We start from the raw sequence: 16,098 nt of genomic DNA, 5'->3' as shown, positions 1-16,098 counted from the left end.
TTTCGACTTTCGACAGCACTGTGAGTGCATGACATCAAATAAACCAATCGCATTTTTTTCTTTTTAACTCTCTATGAATCACCATCCAATTTATCATTGACCAGTGATGAAACTCATCCGTATTCTATCACCATTCGTACAAGGACCATACTGTTTCACATTTCCATATTCACAATCTCCTTCATCTCTGGCCATATAAAAATAGCTCTTCGGATTTGTTTAGAGCCTCCTTGTTACCCACCCATCTGGCGGAGCTTTCATCTCGTTGCTCCTCCAAATTCGTAAGCCCTTCTCTCTCTCTCCTCTCTTTCTCTCTCTCTAGAGAATTTCTCCAGTGAACCCTTCTATCTCTTCTGAAATTTTTCTGGTACAGCTTATTCTCTCTGAAATTCTCTCTCAATGTTTGCAACCCTAATTTTGGTAGAATTTTTATCCTCCTGCATGCTTAGATTGTAGATCTGTATGATATCTGTTCATTCTACTGAATCTGGCGCTCTAAGGGCTTTAATGTTTTATTTATGAGGTTTTGGATTCACGATCTTGGGGTTCTAAAGTTTGGTGCTTTTATCTAATGGGTCTTGATGTTACATTGGTTTGGAGGTTTTGGTTCTCTGTTTCTTATGATCTGATTTCATGGGATCAGAGTTTTGATTTTAGTTGTTAAGTATACTGGTGGCTTCTGGGTTATAAGTTATTGCTGCTGGATCGTGGTGATCTGGTTCCTGGATTTGGGGTTCTAATCATCTGGTCCTTCGAATAATTATGGGGTTTACTAATTTGGTTATGGTTTATTTTGTTCTGATGATCTGATAATTTATATTAAGGAGGCAGATCTAGTTATAGGGTTTCAATGGCTTTACCTGTATTTCTTTTTGATTCCAATAATGCATTTTCTTATAAGTTGCATTTCATTTGCAACGATCTGATAATGATATATTTATTTAATGTGCTTGTGGTGGTTATTAGGGGAAAAATGGGGCTCACTTTCACAAAGCTTTTCAGCCGGTTGTTTGCGAAGAAAGAAATGCGTATTCTAATGGTTGGTCTTGATGCGGCTGGTAAGACCACCATATTGTACAAGCTCAAGCTTGGCGAGATTGTCACCACTATCCCCACTATTGGTAAGTAATCTATCATGAAAAATGTTGTACTCCCCACTATTGGCTAGAGCGCATATACTATGCTCCCACAGGAGCATACTGTGCATCTACACCCTCGCTTGAAACACTTATTTCTCACTTGAAACTCCTAAATCGCTTCAAACACCTATTTAGGAGGATTTTGTTGTGGAAAATTTTGGGAAGAAGTACTGGATGAATAGTTTTAAAAGAAAAATTTGAATTTTGAGTTTTGTGACGCATAGATCTAGCCATTCAAAGCATAAGTTTTTTCTAGTACATAGAGAGTTTATTTGGAAATTTTTTTTGCTGAGATTATTCTATCGGTTATAGAGTTTACGTTCCAAAAAGTTTCCCTAAAATGGATAGTTTACTCAAGAGTAGGAAATTTTTTGGCTTATTTTTAATGATGTATCATTTGTTAATTTATTGATAATTTCCATTTTGATGTGTGAATTATGATTGATTTGCCTAAACGTCATGCATGAATGCTCCAATTTCAGAAGCAATTGAAGAGGTATTTTGTGATTAGAATCTTTGTGATATATTGGTACCGTAAACCCTGATGTGGCATAGAAGTGTAGATTGTTGCTAGCGCATGTGCTCTGACCATTCATTATTGTCTTGAGGGGTATATCGAATTAAACTTCTCACGATGATTATTTAATCGATGTGCATGTGACAATGGAAAAGATATCTGAAGTGCTGAATGTTTAGGATAACGGGACATGCCTTATGAACCTATGTTTAGGAGATTCCCTTGTTGCTATAGTTTGTTGTATGGTTTAAAAAATTGCCAGGCCATACTGGGACTCACTCGTGTCAGGCAATTCCAGGACAAAAAACCTTGGAATTGCTCATTCTCCCAATTTTTCATATCCAAATTATGTTGTCTGTATTGGAATTGCCCATGTCAGGACTGAGGGGACTGGCACCGGGGCCTTTGGCTAGTTAGTGTCTGATTTTGATTGTTAAGCACGTCTTTGTTGTGTTCTGTGCTTCATTTACTTTAAAAATACAATGATTAGATTACTCACCCAAAAAAAACAAAAAATACAAAGATTAGGGAGGGAGAAAACATAATATCTTGGTACATTCCTTCTTATGAATTGAGTCTATTACATCTATTAATATGATCCACCCATACTTTTTAATTACTGTTTGACTACTCTGTCTGAGTGCCGAGTAGTAGGGCCAAGTACCCGGGCTCAGCATCTTGGTGAGCCCAAGTTACCCCAAGTTGGGTGTCCCACTAGGAGATATTAAAAATAATTCAAAAGAATCATAAAAAATTTCAACAAATAAGGAATTTATTTGTGATATGTTTTTTGTATGTTTTTTATCATTTGGCAAAGATTGGAAAGTATTTTGGCCATAAATACTTATTTTCACATTTTCCCATCTTGTTTGGATTATTTCGAAAATACCCAACAGTCACAAGTTGATCTTTTAAAATCCACTTTTTACTATTTTTTTAACCTCTTTTTGAAGTGTTTTGCTTAATCTTACTTTGAACATACATTTATTTTTTTTTGGATTTTTTGAATTTTGTAATATTTTTAACCTTTTTTTGGCTACAGTACGTGGCACTACTTGGGCCGAGTCCGAGTGACTCCGCCCAAGTACTCAGCTCGGGCCTTAACCAGGTATTCGGCCCGAGTTGACCTTTCTAATACTGCTTAGTAAATGGAACTTCTACTTGTTTTCTTTTATTTATTTGAGCTGTTTCATTTTAGATTCCTTTGTTCGCTGATAAAGTCAAAATGAAGATCCCTAAGAGAGTAGGTATTCGGTCATCCAAGTTCCCTTAAAGTTATGTACAGATTTGTCCCTCGGTGTTTGATTGATCTCTATACCATTCTTCCTCCTTATCTGATGCCTCCCTCAATTTCTAGCTTGTATAACCAAAAAATAGATAAGAAATTATGATGGGCAGCAATATTATAGTGGGCTGTAGGGGGAGACAACCATAAATTAAACTTTTTGATATTGTTAGGTACTCGAAATGGTTGGTAAAAATTATGGATATTACCCGTTTCTTACATTATATTGGAATTCATTCTCAGGAAATTAGAATGTTAATTTCTATTGTGTTAGAGCGATAGAGTTGTTTTGAAACATAAAGAAAGGATAATGCTTTCATATTATTTAGAAATTTCTTGCTACTCCTATGCAGGAAAAAATAAAAGAGTAAAATGGAAAATAGTTAGATAGCAAGAGAACACTATCCTTTTATGTTTCTAAAGTTTGACTCGTGAAAGTTAAATCAATTTCTCATAAAGTTCAAGGAAAAAAAGTTGGTCAAATTGATAAAAGAAGTGGATTTAGTTTTTGATATTTTGTTGCGATCCCACAATAATATAGATGAAAATCGTCATCATCTGAGCCTTATTTTAACTATTTGGGGTCAACTACATGAATCTTGTTCCACCATTCCACTCTAAGGGCATACCCTCAGTCAGACCACAAGTCATTATATCCCTTCTCAGTACTTACATCCATGTTCTTTTGGGCCTTCCCTTTGTGCTTTTAGGGCCTTTGTTGTAGGTCACCATTACACATGGCTAGCCCACCTAAGTTGACATTCCCTCATTTTATCGCCTATTGGAGCCACTTTAAGTACCTTTGGACGTATTCATTCATAATTCTATCATTGCTTATCTTGCAACTCATCTATTTCAACATCCTCATCTCAGCTACACTCATTCTATAGATATGCCTTATAAAGCATGGCTGGTCTGACAGCCATTCTAGAAAACTTTCCCTTTAATTTCATTGTTATGTGATGATCACATAAAACTCCTGAAGCACATCTCCAATTTGCCCACCCAGCTCTAATTCTATTTGCGACATCTTCCTCAATCTCTCTATTCTCATGGGTTATCAACCCAAGATATCAAAAATAATCTTTTTAGGTACTTCTTCTCCATCAATTGTAACTACTTCTTGATTTCTACTCCTATTATCAGTAAACTTGTATTCTATATATTCTTTGGCTAGTTGCCGACTCTTGCTCAAGAACATATACTGACATTCCTTTTGAACGTACTTAGAATGTAGACATCCTCATTATGGTTGTATGGAGAATGGCACCCACTTTTTGGTTTGCTTGTCCGTGTCCAGGAAATTCATGGCATTCAATGTATTTTAGTATAGCTTTAATCGCTATAGTTCCCAGGTTTTTTGATTTACTATTTCTTTGATGGACCTTTTTCTTCTAGCATTAGAATCAAATGCATTTGTGTCATTAGTTGATAAATTTAGTTTATATATGTACAATGTACTTTTGTCATTAGAAATATGTGACTTCAACCTTTGCGCATGGTTTGACATGCTTTTCCTCCAATTTCTTGGACGTGGCGTAATAATTGAATTAAATAGTTTTCTTTCTATTGAATGCTGTATTTAGACTTAACAATTCGATCTTTTGGACTGTCACAAGGTAGTGACTAGCTTTTTATTTTAACCTTTTACTTTTCCTGGAAATAAGCTTGACCTTCTCCCCTCATTACTTGTTTAGTCGTTCAATGCAATGTAGCTACTACTGTTTAGACTTCTGTTACAACTCATTTGTGCGCTTCCTTCTAACAAGGTAGGTTGCTATTGATGTGACTTTACTTTAATCATGGGTTGGTGACGCTGGTCTATGGAGTTTTAGGCCTTTGTAATGAGAAAGGGAATGACGGTTAAAAAGTTCCAATTATCACAATCTTAAGAATAAAAATTGCATATATATGGTCTAACTGGTCTTTGCATATCTCTTGCTGTCCTTGTAATGTCTAATGTTGTTTACCTTAATGCACCTCTAACAGTGGGTTGTGCTAGCGACAAAATGTAACACATTTTTTTCTTATTGATACATGCTGAGTTATTCTTATTGTGGTTTTTTCAGTTTGGGTTAAATTTGTGTACATTTTCTTTGTTCTAAGCTCCATGTTAGGGCTTTCATGCCTGCTGCCATCAAGTGCTCCCCTCCCTGACATATGTGAGCTACTAATGGGGCTTGTTGTAGATACAGCTCCTAGCCCTCCATTGTTAGATGCTATACTAAGACCCATTTCTTGATATCATCTTAAACAAAGGTTCTCTCCAACCATGGAAAAAGGAAGGCTCTTTCCAACCATACTGTCCAAAGGCTTGTATTTATGCATTTGAGGATGCAGTCTCTGTGAAGTATCCTCATTCTCCCATGAGTTATTATGGCCAGTCTTGAATTTGAGCTATGACATTTCCTTTTTATGTTTGATGTTGTTATTGCTCACCTCTTGCATATGTTTTGGTTTTTTTTATTGATCTTGTTGGATCTAGGCCATGTTACAAGGACATGGATGCAAGTGTCAATGTCCATCATGGACACAGAAATGCGAACTTAAAATGGCCATTCGAACACGACACACTCATAGATTATTTTAGAAGGGGTGAGAGGGGGGCTTTTAAGTGACATTTTAATACTTTCATAGTAAAATCTTAACAGAAAAAGTGAAGCAAAAATGTCTCAGTTTTAAAGGTGTCAGATATACATGCCGTGCACTTGGTCCTTATGCCCAAAACCTTGGAGATGCATGCAAGTTACAGGGGATCAAAGTGTCCAGCTGCATAATTCAAACGATGTAAAAGTAATAGCCAATCCTTTAAAAACTTTAGAAACCCCCTTTGAAAATTCCTGATTATGAGTTTTTCCAAATTAGGTGCCGAAAAATATCTCATTGCTTCCACCCCCTCCTCGTGATTATACCAAGCGTGGTTGAGGTCCCGGATGATGTAGTACGGCCCGATTCACTGTCCTCTTATCTTGCTCTTTCCCAGATTTTGCTCTGAAGTCTGGTATTTATTTGGCTCATAGACTTCTGAACAGTTAATCGAGATGTCTTCTTATCCATGTGTCAGAGCACTAATTTGCTTAGGTCCTTACTTGATATCTTTCCTTTTATATTCTCTTTTTTCTTGATATGAACAAGAAGAATTGAAAAAGTTACCCTCCATTTTAAAGTTCGTTGTTCATTGTTGTTGTCGTCGTCAAGGTTGTTATGATCATGATGCTGATCATCATTGTTGTCATGGTCATCATGATCGTAATCACCGTCATCATGATTTTTTACATTGTTGTAGTTGTTGTCCTTTATTATTATTGTCTTATGAAAGTTATTGGCATATTGATTTTCCTGCATTTTTATGTCTGATGGATTTCGGATCTGTGATAAAATGTTAACATGCTTTCGGAATGGAAGGAGCTTTTGGTTTGTTCTGCTGCGACGTGCTTATTCCACTTCTTTTGTTGGTCAGGATTTAATGTGGAGACAGTCGAGTATAAGAACATTAGCTTCACTGTTTGGGATGTTGGTGGTCAGGACAAGGTACCGAGATCATTTCTTTTTGCAATTTTTGGGTGGAGGTTTGGATTTAATAATCTCGTAATGTGTTCTGAGTAATAACTTCTCATGCACCTGAGTTGTTTCAGCACTTTTGTTTTTGTGTGTGCCTGTTATTTATTTATTTATTTTGAATGTTCACTTGTATTAAGTATATCAAAATTTACAGAAATTGTATATCAAAATTTTAAAAAATTGGCACCCCCTCTAGAGGGTTGCCTAACAGATCTGCCCCAGGAGGACCAAAATATTCTTTACATGAGGGAAGAAAAATACACCATTATTTTGCACAAACATTAGACCATCAAAGAGTGGTAGACCACCAAACAGCACTGTCCCCAGTTCTACAGCTTCTACTCCCAAATCCTTGCATTGCCAAGTCGTCCACCTCACAAAGCATATCTCATTACCCATATAGAAACCACATTAGCACAATCTATACAACCAAACCTAACCTCCAAGGCCCACAAACCGCCTCATACATCTCATAATCCATATCCATTTCCGACTCCGACCTCTACCACTCCTCAGATCCAGCTTATACATGATCATTCCTGAAAACCAGACTGAATTCACAGTTCCCCGAACACACTCCTCAGATCCAGCTTATACATGATCATTCCTGAAAACCAGACTGAATTCACAGGTCCCCGAACCCTCCATCTCTCCCTTGACAATCATCATCATCATCCAAGCCTTATCCCAATTTTTTGGGGTTGGCATCTATCCCTTGACAATACGTTCCTAAAATAATCCTCTGCTCTCCTGCCAAAATCAGAACCTAAGACCCTCTAACCTCAGAAAGTAAAACAACCTTTTCAGATGGCAAGCATATCTTAGTTTGGGAAATATCAGTGTAAAGAGCACCCTTTTGCGGTGCATCCACCTAGACATGACATTTTATGACATGATGCAATTGGCCAAAAAGTGGTGGAACAGCGCCAACATTTGCTGCTATTTCCTTGAGGGGGTTAAAATCCCCACCGTGAGGGTGGCGGGGCAATTATTTATCTCTTTCTTCCCAAAACAATGAACAAAGAATAGTCAAGATAAATGGAAAGAGTTCCAAAGGACGTCGCCTGCACCTGAAACCATGGCCATCCTCTTTGAGTGCTAGAACTTGTGAGAAAATTTGGATCAAAGCGCATGGCTTCCAAATGCACGCATGGCACTGCAAAGTCTTCTGGTAGTTTTGTTAGGTTAGACTTGATCTCCTTCGACTCTCTATCTCTAGGCATTTTGTAGATCTTGGTTGAAACAATTAACAGATCAACTATCCATGAAATCGTCTATCCAGCCATCCTGGCGTCAAATACTTGGTTGAGTTGGTTCAGATCATCCAGTTTCAGAGCACTTCCAAAACCAGTTGGGGGAGGGGGGGGGAGACTCTAAATTGGAAAAACCAAGCTTGTCAGGACCAAGCATGAGAATGATAATGTTGATTGGGAAAATCATGGTCGCCGGAAGAATCATCGTAATTAAGAACCTGGGAGCCTGTACATCAATGATCATTCAAGCGAAGAGACCGCATGGAAAAGAGATGGACCTCAGTGAAGCTAGAGATAATCCACTTCATCCCACTTCAATCCTGAAAAACATGCCAACAATGAAATATCTTGAATGCTGGAAATTCAAATTTAAACACCCAATTCAAATTCAGGGTTCAATTCATTTTCAAACAACAACTCAGATTCAAATTTCAAGATTCAAAATTATCCCCACCCTCATTGTCCCCATGTGTCCCCAATTACCCATACATGTGTTGATCCTTTTGCTTGGACCAAACGAAGCCACGTCAATCTCCTTATCCTATTGTCCACTTGCACCCCAACCAATCTTCAACCATACACACAACCACTTAAATGCGAGCACCAGACGCATCCTTGTCTCCTGGCATGCATCTGGTACCCTCTCCTTAACATGATTGAACAAGTTATGCCTATTTCATTCATGCCAGCTGAAAACAAAATGCAGTTGACATGAATCCTACCACCCATCTCGTGCCCTTCGACGGTGGTTACTTCCCACCTGAGCAAGTACTTAATCAGGGGATACTCCCCTACTAAGTGGCCTTTGTACAAGGCTGGCAAATTTTGGATGATCCCTTAAATGCACAGAGTGCTTACAAGCAGACATCAATCCAACAGTCCTGGCCTAATTTGCAAACTAGAATTGGAGAAGGCCTTTGTCGATTAGGGGGTTGTAGACCCGGTAATGACTTTAATGGGATTTGGCTCTAAATGCATGAGCATGGAGCTCACTTCTCAACTTTGATCAATGGAAGGCCCCACGATCTTCTTGCCCTTCTTGCAGGGTTCATGCCTAGGCGACCTATCATAGAGGGGGTGTTCTGTAGATTCATCACCAACTTGTACAATCAGAACCTTTCTATGTGGGTTCAAGACCCTATTGTGGATGACCCCATATGTCCCACCTATAATATGCAGATGACGCTGTGGTCTTTTATGATGCGCGACCTCATGTGGACAACCTTTGTTGGTTCATCAGGTGCTTTCAAATTACAAATAGGCCCATGTGTAAACATGAAGAAGACGAAAATGATGGGGATTGCAATCTTCTCATTGCGTTCTAGACCTTGCAAGGAGGATAGGGTGTGGTACTGATATTCTGCTGAACAAGTACTTAAGGTTCGTTATGCATTGGAAAGCCAAGGAAAACCCAGTGGGATGCCATTGTGGAAAGATTCGATTATAGATTGGCATTGTGTATATTATGCTTCTTGTCACTAGGTGGTAAACATAAATCACCTTGATGAACGCCATTCTAGTCAACATCCTCATTTTCCAAATGTATATTTTTCAGATACCCATGTTTATAGTTTTGGAAAGTTGGAGCCTCTCATGTGTGATTTCTTGCAGAGCGGCATTGGTGATGCTCATAAGTTCCATCATGTTTGATTGGAAATGGCATGAAAACCAAAATGTGCAGGACTGTTGGGATATATAAGCCTCGGATATTGCAGCTCAAACCTATTAGTAAACTGGTGGTTGTGCTGTGGACATGATCATGATCATCTTTGGCAGCCGGTCATCAAACATGGATGTGGACGGACAACTCAGATTGGCTGCTTTAAATCCAGCCATTGCTTGTTCTTTGGGTGCCTGGAAGGGTGTCAACAGTGTTCATGAAGGTTTCTTGAGCCAAATCATATTTTTTCCCGAAGTAGTGGATTGTAAAAGGTTGTGGAAGGATTTTGGCTTGGCCAACATACCCTCAAACAAACCTGCCCGGACCATTTTTGCAGTAGATGCGGACCAGAAAATCACAATCTCTCTTAGTCGAAGCCTTCAACCGCTGGGAGACCTCAGACCTGACCTCTGTCCGACAACTTCCATTTCATCCTTAGATCTTGCCATGGCATATTCATCTGGTGTCCTTTGCTAATAGTTTCCTTCTCAGTCTCCTTGTTTTGTACTCAACCTTCCAAGTCCAGATCTTGTCAATGCTGGGAGGGCAGGGTGCATATCTGCACCCTCTAAGGTAAGGCTTTCAATTGGTTGGCAATCTCTGACCACTCTAGACTGTATCCAAAGATGGGATTCAATACCTAATAGTTGCATCATGTGCAGAGTAGTCAAAGAAACCATTCCCCATCTATTCATCCATGGTAAGGTGACCCTCCCAAATTTGGTCTTTCCCCAATTTGTTGAATTATCATGGGTCACGCAGGTACCAGGTATCATGCTTTTGTGCTTATCCATACTAGTCAGAGTTTGGGGCTCTGGGCCATATGGCTAGAGCGCAACCAGCACACGTTCGACCACACCTACCATGACCATCATCAAAGGCCACATAGAAACAACAATTGTATTTTGAGGGTATGCTTGTAAATAGCTCAAGACATTCTCATCCATGGACTTGGACATTTAGTGAAACATATCGTTTGGTCGTTACTGCTCAGGTATCAAGCTCCTCTCAATGGCTTCCACCTGATCATAGAGTCATCAAACCAAATTGCAAAGGGAGGTCTACTGGAAATCCAGGACATGTCAGGATTGGTGGTGTCTTTAGGAATCACATTGAACAAATCCTACTTGCTTTCTCAGGCCAGGAGGGTTAATGGTTGTGTAGACACATGCCTTGCTGGACGGTCTCCTAGTGTTAGATTGATCTTGAGGCACCAACTTATTGATAGGAGTCTGCCAAATTGTTACTATTTGGGTCATAGGAACCTCTCCATTCCCTTGGAGACTAAAACAAGAAAAAAGGGCTTGCTTCTCTTATTTGTTTTTTTTGGACGAACTCCAAGGGATTGAATCCTTAACCAAATTCTCCAAATGCACAACGCAATTCTGTCACCACAATTTTGTTCTCCTTTCATTTATACTGGCCAATTTTGAACTTCTTTACATTATTAACACAAAGTCAATTTCTGAAAAGCAAGTAGTTTGATTATTCTTCCATGTTCTTGACACAAGAAAATCCTTCTACTTGTCACCTTTTTACCCAATCTGCGTTGAAGTTCAGACAAACTGCATGTATCTATTGGATTATTGTTTGTGTGTGTCTTTTGTTAGTGAGAGAAGGAATGTTGGACATACACAGTGTTTCTTTGTTTAATGTTAATGTTGTTGATTTCCTTTTACAGATCCGGCCTTTGTGGAGGCATTATTTCCAGAATACTCAGGGTCTTATCTTTGTTGTCGATAGCAATGATAGAGATCGTATTGTGGAGGCCAGAGATGAGCTTCACAGGATGCTGAACGAGGTAGGAAATTTGTCCTTCAGTGATGCTGATTATGCTTTTATTCTTCGAAGAGATCTCAATTTTTTTGTATTCATGAGCATAACTAAAATCCAAATTATAGTTGGGTAGAATTCTTACCTTTTAAAATGCCCTCCAATAGTTGATTCTCTTTTTGATCCTGAACTGCTTGAACATTTGTTTTTCCTATATTTTTTCCATCAGAAGTAACTGAATTAATTATTGGTGATGGGGTGGATGCTCTTTGTGATTTCTCAAACTGGAAATTCTTTTTTCTGAAACCCACATGCTGGAAATTTGCAATTCTGGGAGAAGTAACTAATTTAATTGATGGTAATTGAGTGGATCCTATCGCAAATTTCTCAAACTAGAGATTCAGTTTTATGCATACATGGTAACATGCTGGAAATCAAAGATTCTGGGCGTCATGTATATTATTGTTATGCTAGTAATCAAATATTCTGGGTGTCATGTATATTATTGTTATACTAGTAATCAAAGTTTCTGGGTGTCATGTATATTATTGTTATATTTGTTGTCAGCATTGTTTAAAGCTCCGGCGGTCCAACTCAGATTCACGTGAGTTACTTAGAACCGACATCCAACGTGTTCAGGATATGCCAGATTTGGATGATAAGTTTAATTGGAGTTTTTTCCGAGTCTACGCGAGTCTCTCCAACTTTTCAAAAGTCCAGCTAATTTTCTTTGAAAAGTACGGTTTTATATAATAGGAGTCTTCGAGCTGACTTGGGACTCTCCCGAGTCACTAGCTCGAAGTCTTGTTCCATTTCTAGCTCGGTTCCGTGTCTTTAAAGACTGCTTGTCAGCTTCTATTGCCCCATGGTTGTCATACGTGCCCTGCTTTTGTTTTAGGGTTTGGGAAATACCTTGATGTTTTTAATTTCAGGCCCCAACTACATTATCGGTTTAGAATATCCCATAGAAAAATTTATATACGGATCATATTGGGGGGGGGTTCAATTACAAAATGGGAACACGTTTGTTCCAAATTACGGGCGGCACCCCCTCTCCCCGGTGTTTTTTTCCCCCAAGGTACCCCGGTGTCAGGTAAACCGAACACCTGATAGGTGGGTTTTTTAGTTTGAAAGAAAAACAGAGAGCTGTCCGGTAATGCAAATACCAGACAACTCTATGAATCCCCAAAACCACTCGGCCATTTCTTTCTCTCATTTCTCTTCTATCTGACGCTCTCTTTCCTCTCTCTCTCTTGCTACAACCCAGAGCAACCAAACTGGCTGCTCGGTTGATTAAAAGAAATTGGTTGCTCCCGCTGTTGGCAAGGGTGGCTTTTTTATGGTGTGAAAAATCTTGTTTCCAGGGGCTGTAGCCTTTGGTTCAGGGCGAAAAAATTAGGTTTCTTTCTCTAGAAAGTAGGTAATTAATCAGGCATTTTTGAAGGGGCTCTGCATTGTTTTCTCTGTGGATTTGAACCGGGGGTTCTCTCTATGATGAATTTGGGCCTTTTCTCTGTTTTTTTTCTGCTGAGAAAATTTGGTTTATGGATTTTCCTTGAGAATGATGAAACTTGGTTTGTTTCTGAAAACATTGAAGATTTGTTGAAGAGAGAGAAAGATGGGGGTTTGTTGCAGTTATGAGGCAGTTGGTTCTCAAGAAGAAGATATCAACAGTTCTTTGTAACAAAGGGCACAGTTAGTTTTATATTCCAAGATAGTTTGATTTACAACAAATGACTCCTCTGCTGAATAATGGGCAACTGGATGGCTTGTCGGGTCAAACCGCTCGATCAGGGCCTCCGCAAAATAGGACACCAATCGCTGAGTCGGGCTGCCTGAATCTGGTGTGCTTCGCCAAAGCTCCACCAGGAGACTGCAGCATGGCCAGGATCAGAGTCGATAGTCCGTGCTGCATCCAAAACACGAGCAGCAGTGGTGGTGGCAGATTTGGTTTTATGTTCCAAGATAGCTTGACTTACAACAAATGACTCCTCTGCTGAATAATGGGCAACAGGATGGCCCGTCAGGTCGAGGCGGTCGATCATGGCCTCTGCAAAATAGGACACCAATCGCTGAGTCGGGCTGCTTGAATCTGGTGTGCATCGCCAAAGCTCCACCAGAGAGACCGCAGCACCGCCAAGATCAGAGTCGATAGTCCGTGCTGCATACAATAGCGACAGGAGCAACAGTGGTGGTGGCAGATCCCTTTTCTCCTTCTCGCCAACTCTTTTTCTCTCCTCATCGTTAAGGATCGGAAAGATTAGGTTTTTGACATTGTCTTTGGGGAGAGCCAGCCTGTTTAGACGTTCTTCTGTGTCACTTGGGGTTAGGGTTTTAATACTGACTTTAGTAAAGTCTGTAGCACCCGAACGGAGTTTGTGCTGGAAAATGGGGCTTTTTGAGCAGAGTAGATAGAGAAAGAGAAGATGGAGAAGAAGAGAGAGAAATGAGTCCTCACATTAAGAGACATTGTGAAAGGAATGGTAGTTTTGGGTGGGTTGAGAGGTGGTATTTATGGGCGGTTTTGTGGCGTTAATGGCGTGCAGTGTCTTCTGTCCTGGTTAGTGTGTCCATGCTGCGAGAGATTCTAGAGAGAGAATGTCAGGATAATGGTGCGAGAGTGGGTGATGATTTTCCTTAGTTTATGCAGAGCAAACAGAGCTACAGAGAGAGAGGAAGCTAGAGAGGGAGAGAGAGAGCAGAGGTAGACAAGAGAGAAAGAGAGAGAGAGCAGAGGTAGACGAGAGAAAGAGGAGGCAGACAATAGAGTTGGAATGGTTTTAGAGAGAGATTTTATTGAGACAGGGGACCAAGAAAGGAGAGAGAAAGAATACTGTTAAATTGGAGAAGATAGAAAAGATAGAGATGGCTGTCCGGTATTTTGAACACTGGACATCTGTTTTTCGTTCAAACTAAAAAAACCAACTTGTCCGGTGTTCGGTTTACCAGATGGGGGTAATTTGGAAAAAAAAAAATGGCAGGCAGGGGGGGTTGGTGCTGCACGTAATTTGGGACAAACGTGTTTCTATTTTGTAATTGACCTCCCCCCAATATGGTCCGTACGTAAATTTATGTATCCCATATTATTAAACTTCATGGAAATTTCTTAGTGTCCAACACCTCAAGATCCAAGTCTTCCTTTTTATTGTTTTTAGTGTTCTAAATTCTTTCTCCTTTGATAATTTGAGGAAGAAGCATTCGTGTTTCACATAAATTATGCAAATACGAGCAAGAAGCATTCTTGGGTATTCTCTTTTGTTACTCTCTGTTGCATCTGAAATTTATAAGGCTAGCAAGGAATTGAGGCTCCTGCACTGGACATACAGGCTCACTTTTCCATTTCCTTCTTTCTTTGAGCTCCACTTTAGGGTTTCATGTTGTGAAATTTAAACCTTGCCACCCTTATATCGGGTTATATAGACTGGAGTGGATTCATTCTTTCTTACTAACTTGATTCTTTTTGACGGTTTGAAATAAAGTTTCTAGGGATTGGCAAGTTAATAGTTTAGGCTGGTTAAACAAAAGAAGATAAAAGCATCACATGACATACAGGGTCACTTTTCCATTCCCTTCTTTGAGCCCCACTTTAGGGTTTCATGTTTCTGACATTTAAACCTTTGCCACCCTTATATCGGGTTATATAGACTGGAGTGGGTTCATTCTTTCTTGCTGACTTGAATCTTTTTGACATTTGAAATAAAGTTTCTTGGGATTGGCATGTTGATAGTTTAGGATGGTTAAAAAAAAAAAGAACAGAAGAAAAAAGCATAGACTGAAGTGGCGTTACTGGTTTTTGGTGCCAGGATGAGCTGAGAGATGCTGTTCTGCTTGTGTTTGCCAACAAACAAGATCTTCCAAATGCAATGAACGCTGCTGAGATCACTGATAAGCTGGGTCTTCACTCCCTTCGACAACGCCATTGGTAAGCGTTTGCTTTCCTCATCTTGTGATTTTCTCCTAGCTTGGGCACCATTGCTTTCTTCTTATAAACTCAAAACTTGGGTGTGCAGCCAGAAGGAAAGATGAATTCAATATGGATATCATATGCTAATATAATTACTGAATTTGTGGTGTATTATCACAAGAAAAAATAGAAGTACACAAGAAAACTCGATATAGTTAAGAATGTGGTTGGTGGGTTTTCAGGTACATTCAGAGTACTTGTGCTACATCTGGGGAGGGGCTTTATGAGGGGTTGGACTGGCTCTCGAACAACATTGCTAACAAGGCAAATTACTTAGCCCTAAGTTTTAAAACTTTGTTATGTTTGTCACCAACCATAGTGTGCTTCATTAACATACTTCCGTTTTTTCTGTTTTTGCCATGTTTCAGGCCTGAAAAGTTAAGACAGGTGGTTTTGGTTTCTTGTGATTTTGCGGCAACAGGGTTATAGTTTTCGAATGGTTGGGGTGACAATGATGTAGCTGTTACTATCTCGTAATGGAGTGCGTCGGGAAAGCTATCATACTAATACACCCCAATTACTTGTCCGACTGTTATGAGTTGTTTTCTTGATCCAAATACATGACAAACATATTGTGTTGTTCTCTTAGCCATGACTAGTGATATGCATGTCAGCCTGTGGATTTTGAATTCTAATTTGTTGGAATGGATGTCTGGGATTTGAAGAAGTGAATTTACTTAAAGAGAACAGAGATGTCAAATTAGGAATATACTTCCTGGTATGTTAAAAGTGCTCTGATGGTTGTTACTTCTTTATTGCTCGTTGGTTTGCCTCCGTGTGTGAGAGGGAGAGGGAGAGGGAGAAATTGGGGCAGGAAAGTAGGGGTGGCAATAGGTCGGGTCTGGCTGGACCCGGACCCGGACTCGGACCCAGACTTGAATGTATTCAGGTCCAGGTTTTGGACTCGGATCCAACCCGTTAACCCGTCGTGTCCAAAAGTTGGACC

At 39.6% G+C, this 16,098-nt stretch overlaps 1 protein-coding gene across 3 annotated transcripts; it reads left to right on the top strand.

Moving 5' to 3' along the window:
* Nucleotides 1–224: 224 nt before the first annotated feature.
* On the top strand, nt 225–15,819 carry LOC18432242 (ADP-ribosylation factor 2). 3 transcript variants are annotated; one of them, XM_006842339.4, is made up of 7 exons: nt 225–281; nt 967–1,121; nt 6,402–6,472; nt 11,097–11,216; nt 14,992–15,110; nt 15,335–15,416; nt 15,521–15,819. In XM_006842339.4, the coding sequence occupies exons 2-7, from the start codon at nt 974–976 to the stop codon at nt 15,524–15,526; spliced, it is 546 nt and encodes a 181-aa protein (XP_006842402.1). In that variant the 5' UTR covers nt 225–281; nt 967–973; the 3' UTR covers nt 15,527–15,819. The 3 variants fall into 3 exon arrangements, with proteins under 3 accessions (XP_006842402.1, XP_088702856.1, XP_088702857.1); XM_088846730.1 differs by having other exon boundaries at nt 225–367; XM_088846731.1 differs by lacking the exons at nt 15,335–15,416; nt 15,521–15,819 and having other exon boundaries at nt 14,992–15,114.
* The last annotated feature ends 279 nt before the right edge of the window (nt 15,820–16,098 follow it).

Source organism: Amborella trichopoda, chromosome 9, assembly GCF_054954075.1.
Source record: "Amborella trichopoda isolate Santa Cruz 75 chromosome 9, AtrichopodaSantaCruz75HAP2 v2.0, whole genome shotgun sequence".
Classification (NCBI taxonomy): Eukaryota; Viridiplantae; Streptophyta; class Magnoliopsida; order Amborellales; family Amborellaceae; genus Amborella; species Amborella trichopoda.
Note: the sequence above shows the minus strand (reverse complement) of the source record. Positions and strands in the feature narration are given on the sequence as shown.

What these genes read in the sequence shown, in the direction of transcription:
- LOC18432242 (XM_006842339.4), top strand. Translation starts at nt 974, where the DNA reads ATGGGGCTCACTTTCACAAAGCTTTTCAGCCGGTTGTTTGCGAAGAAA. An exon ending in TTCACAGGATGCTGAACGAG is followed by an intron (nt 11,217 to 14,991) that starts GTAGGAAATTTG and finishes TTTTGGTGCCAG; the next exon opens with GATGAGCTGAGAGATGCTGT. An exon ending in TCCCTTCGACAACGCCATTG is followed by an intron (nt 15,111 to 15,334) that starts GTAAGCGTTTGC and finishes GTGGGTTTTCAG; the next exon opens with GTACATTCAGAGTACTTGTG.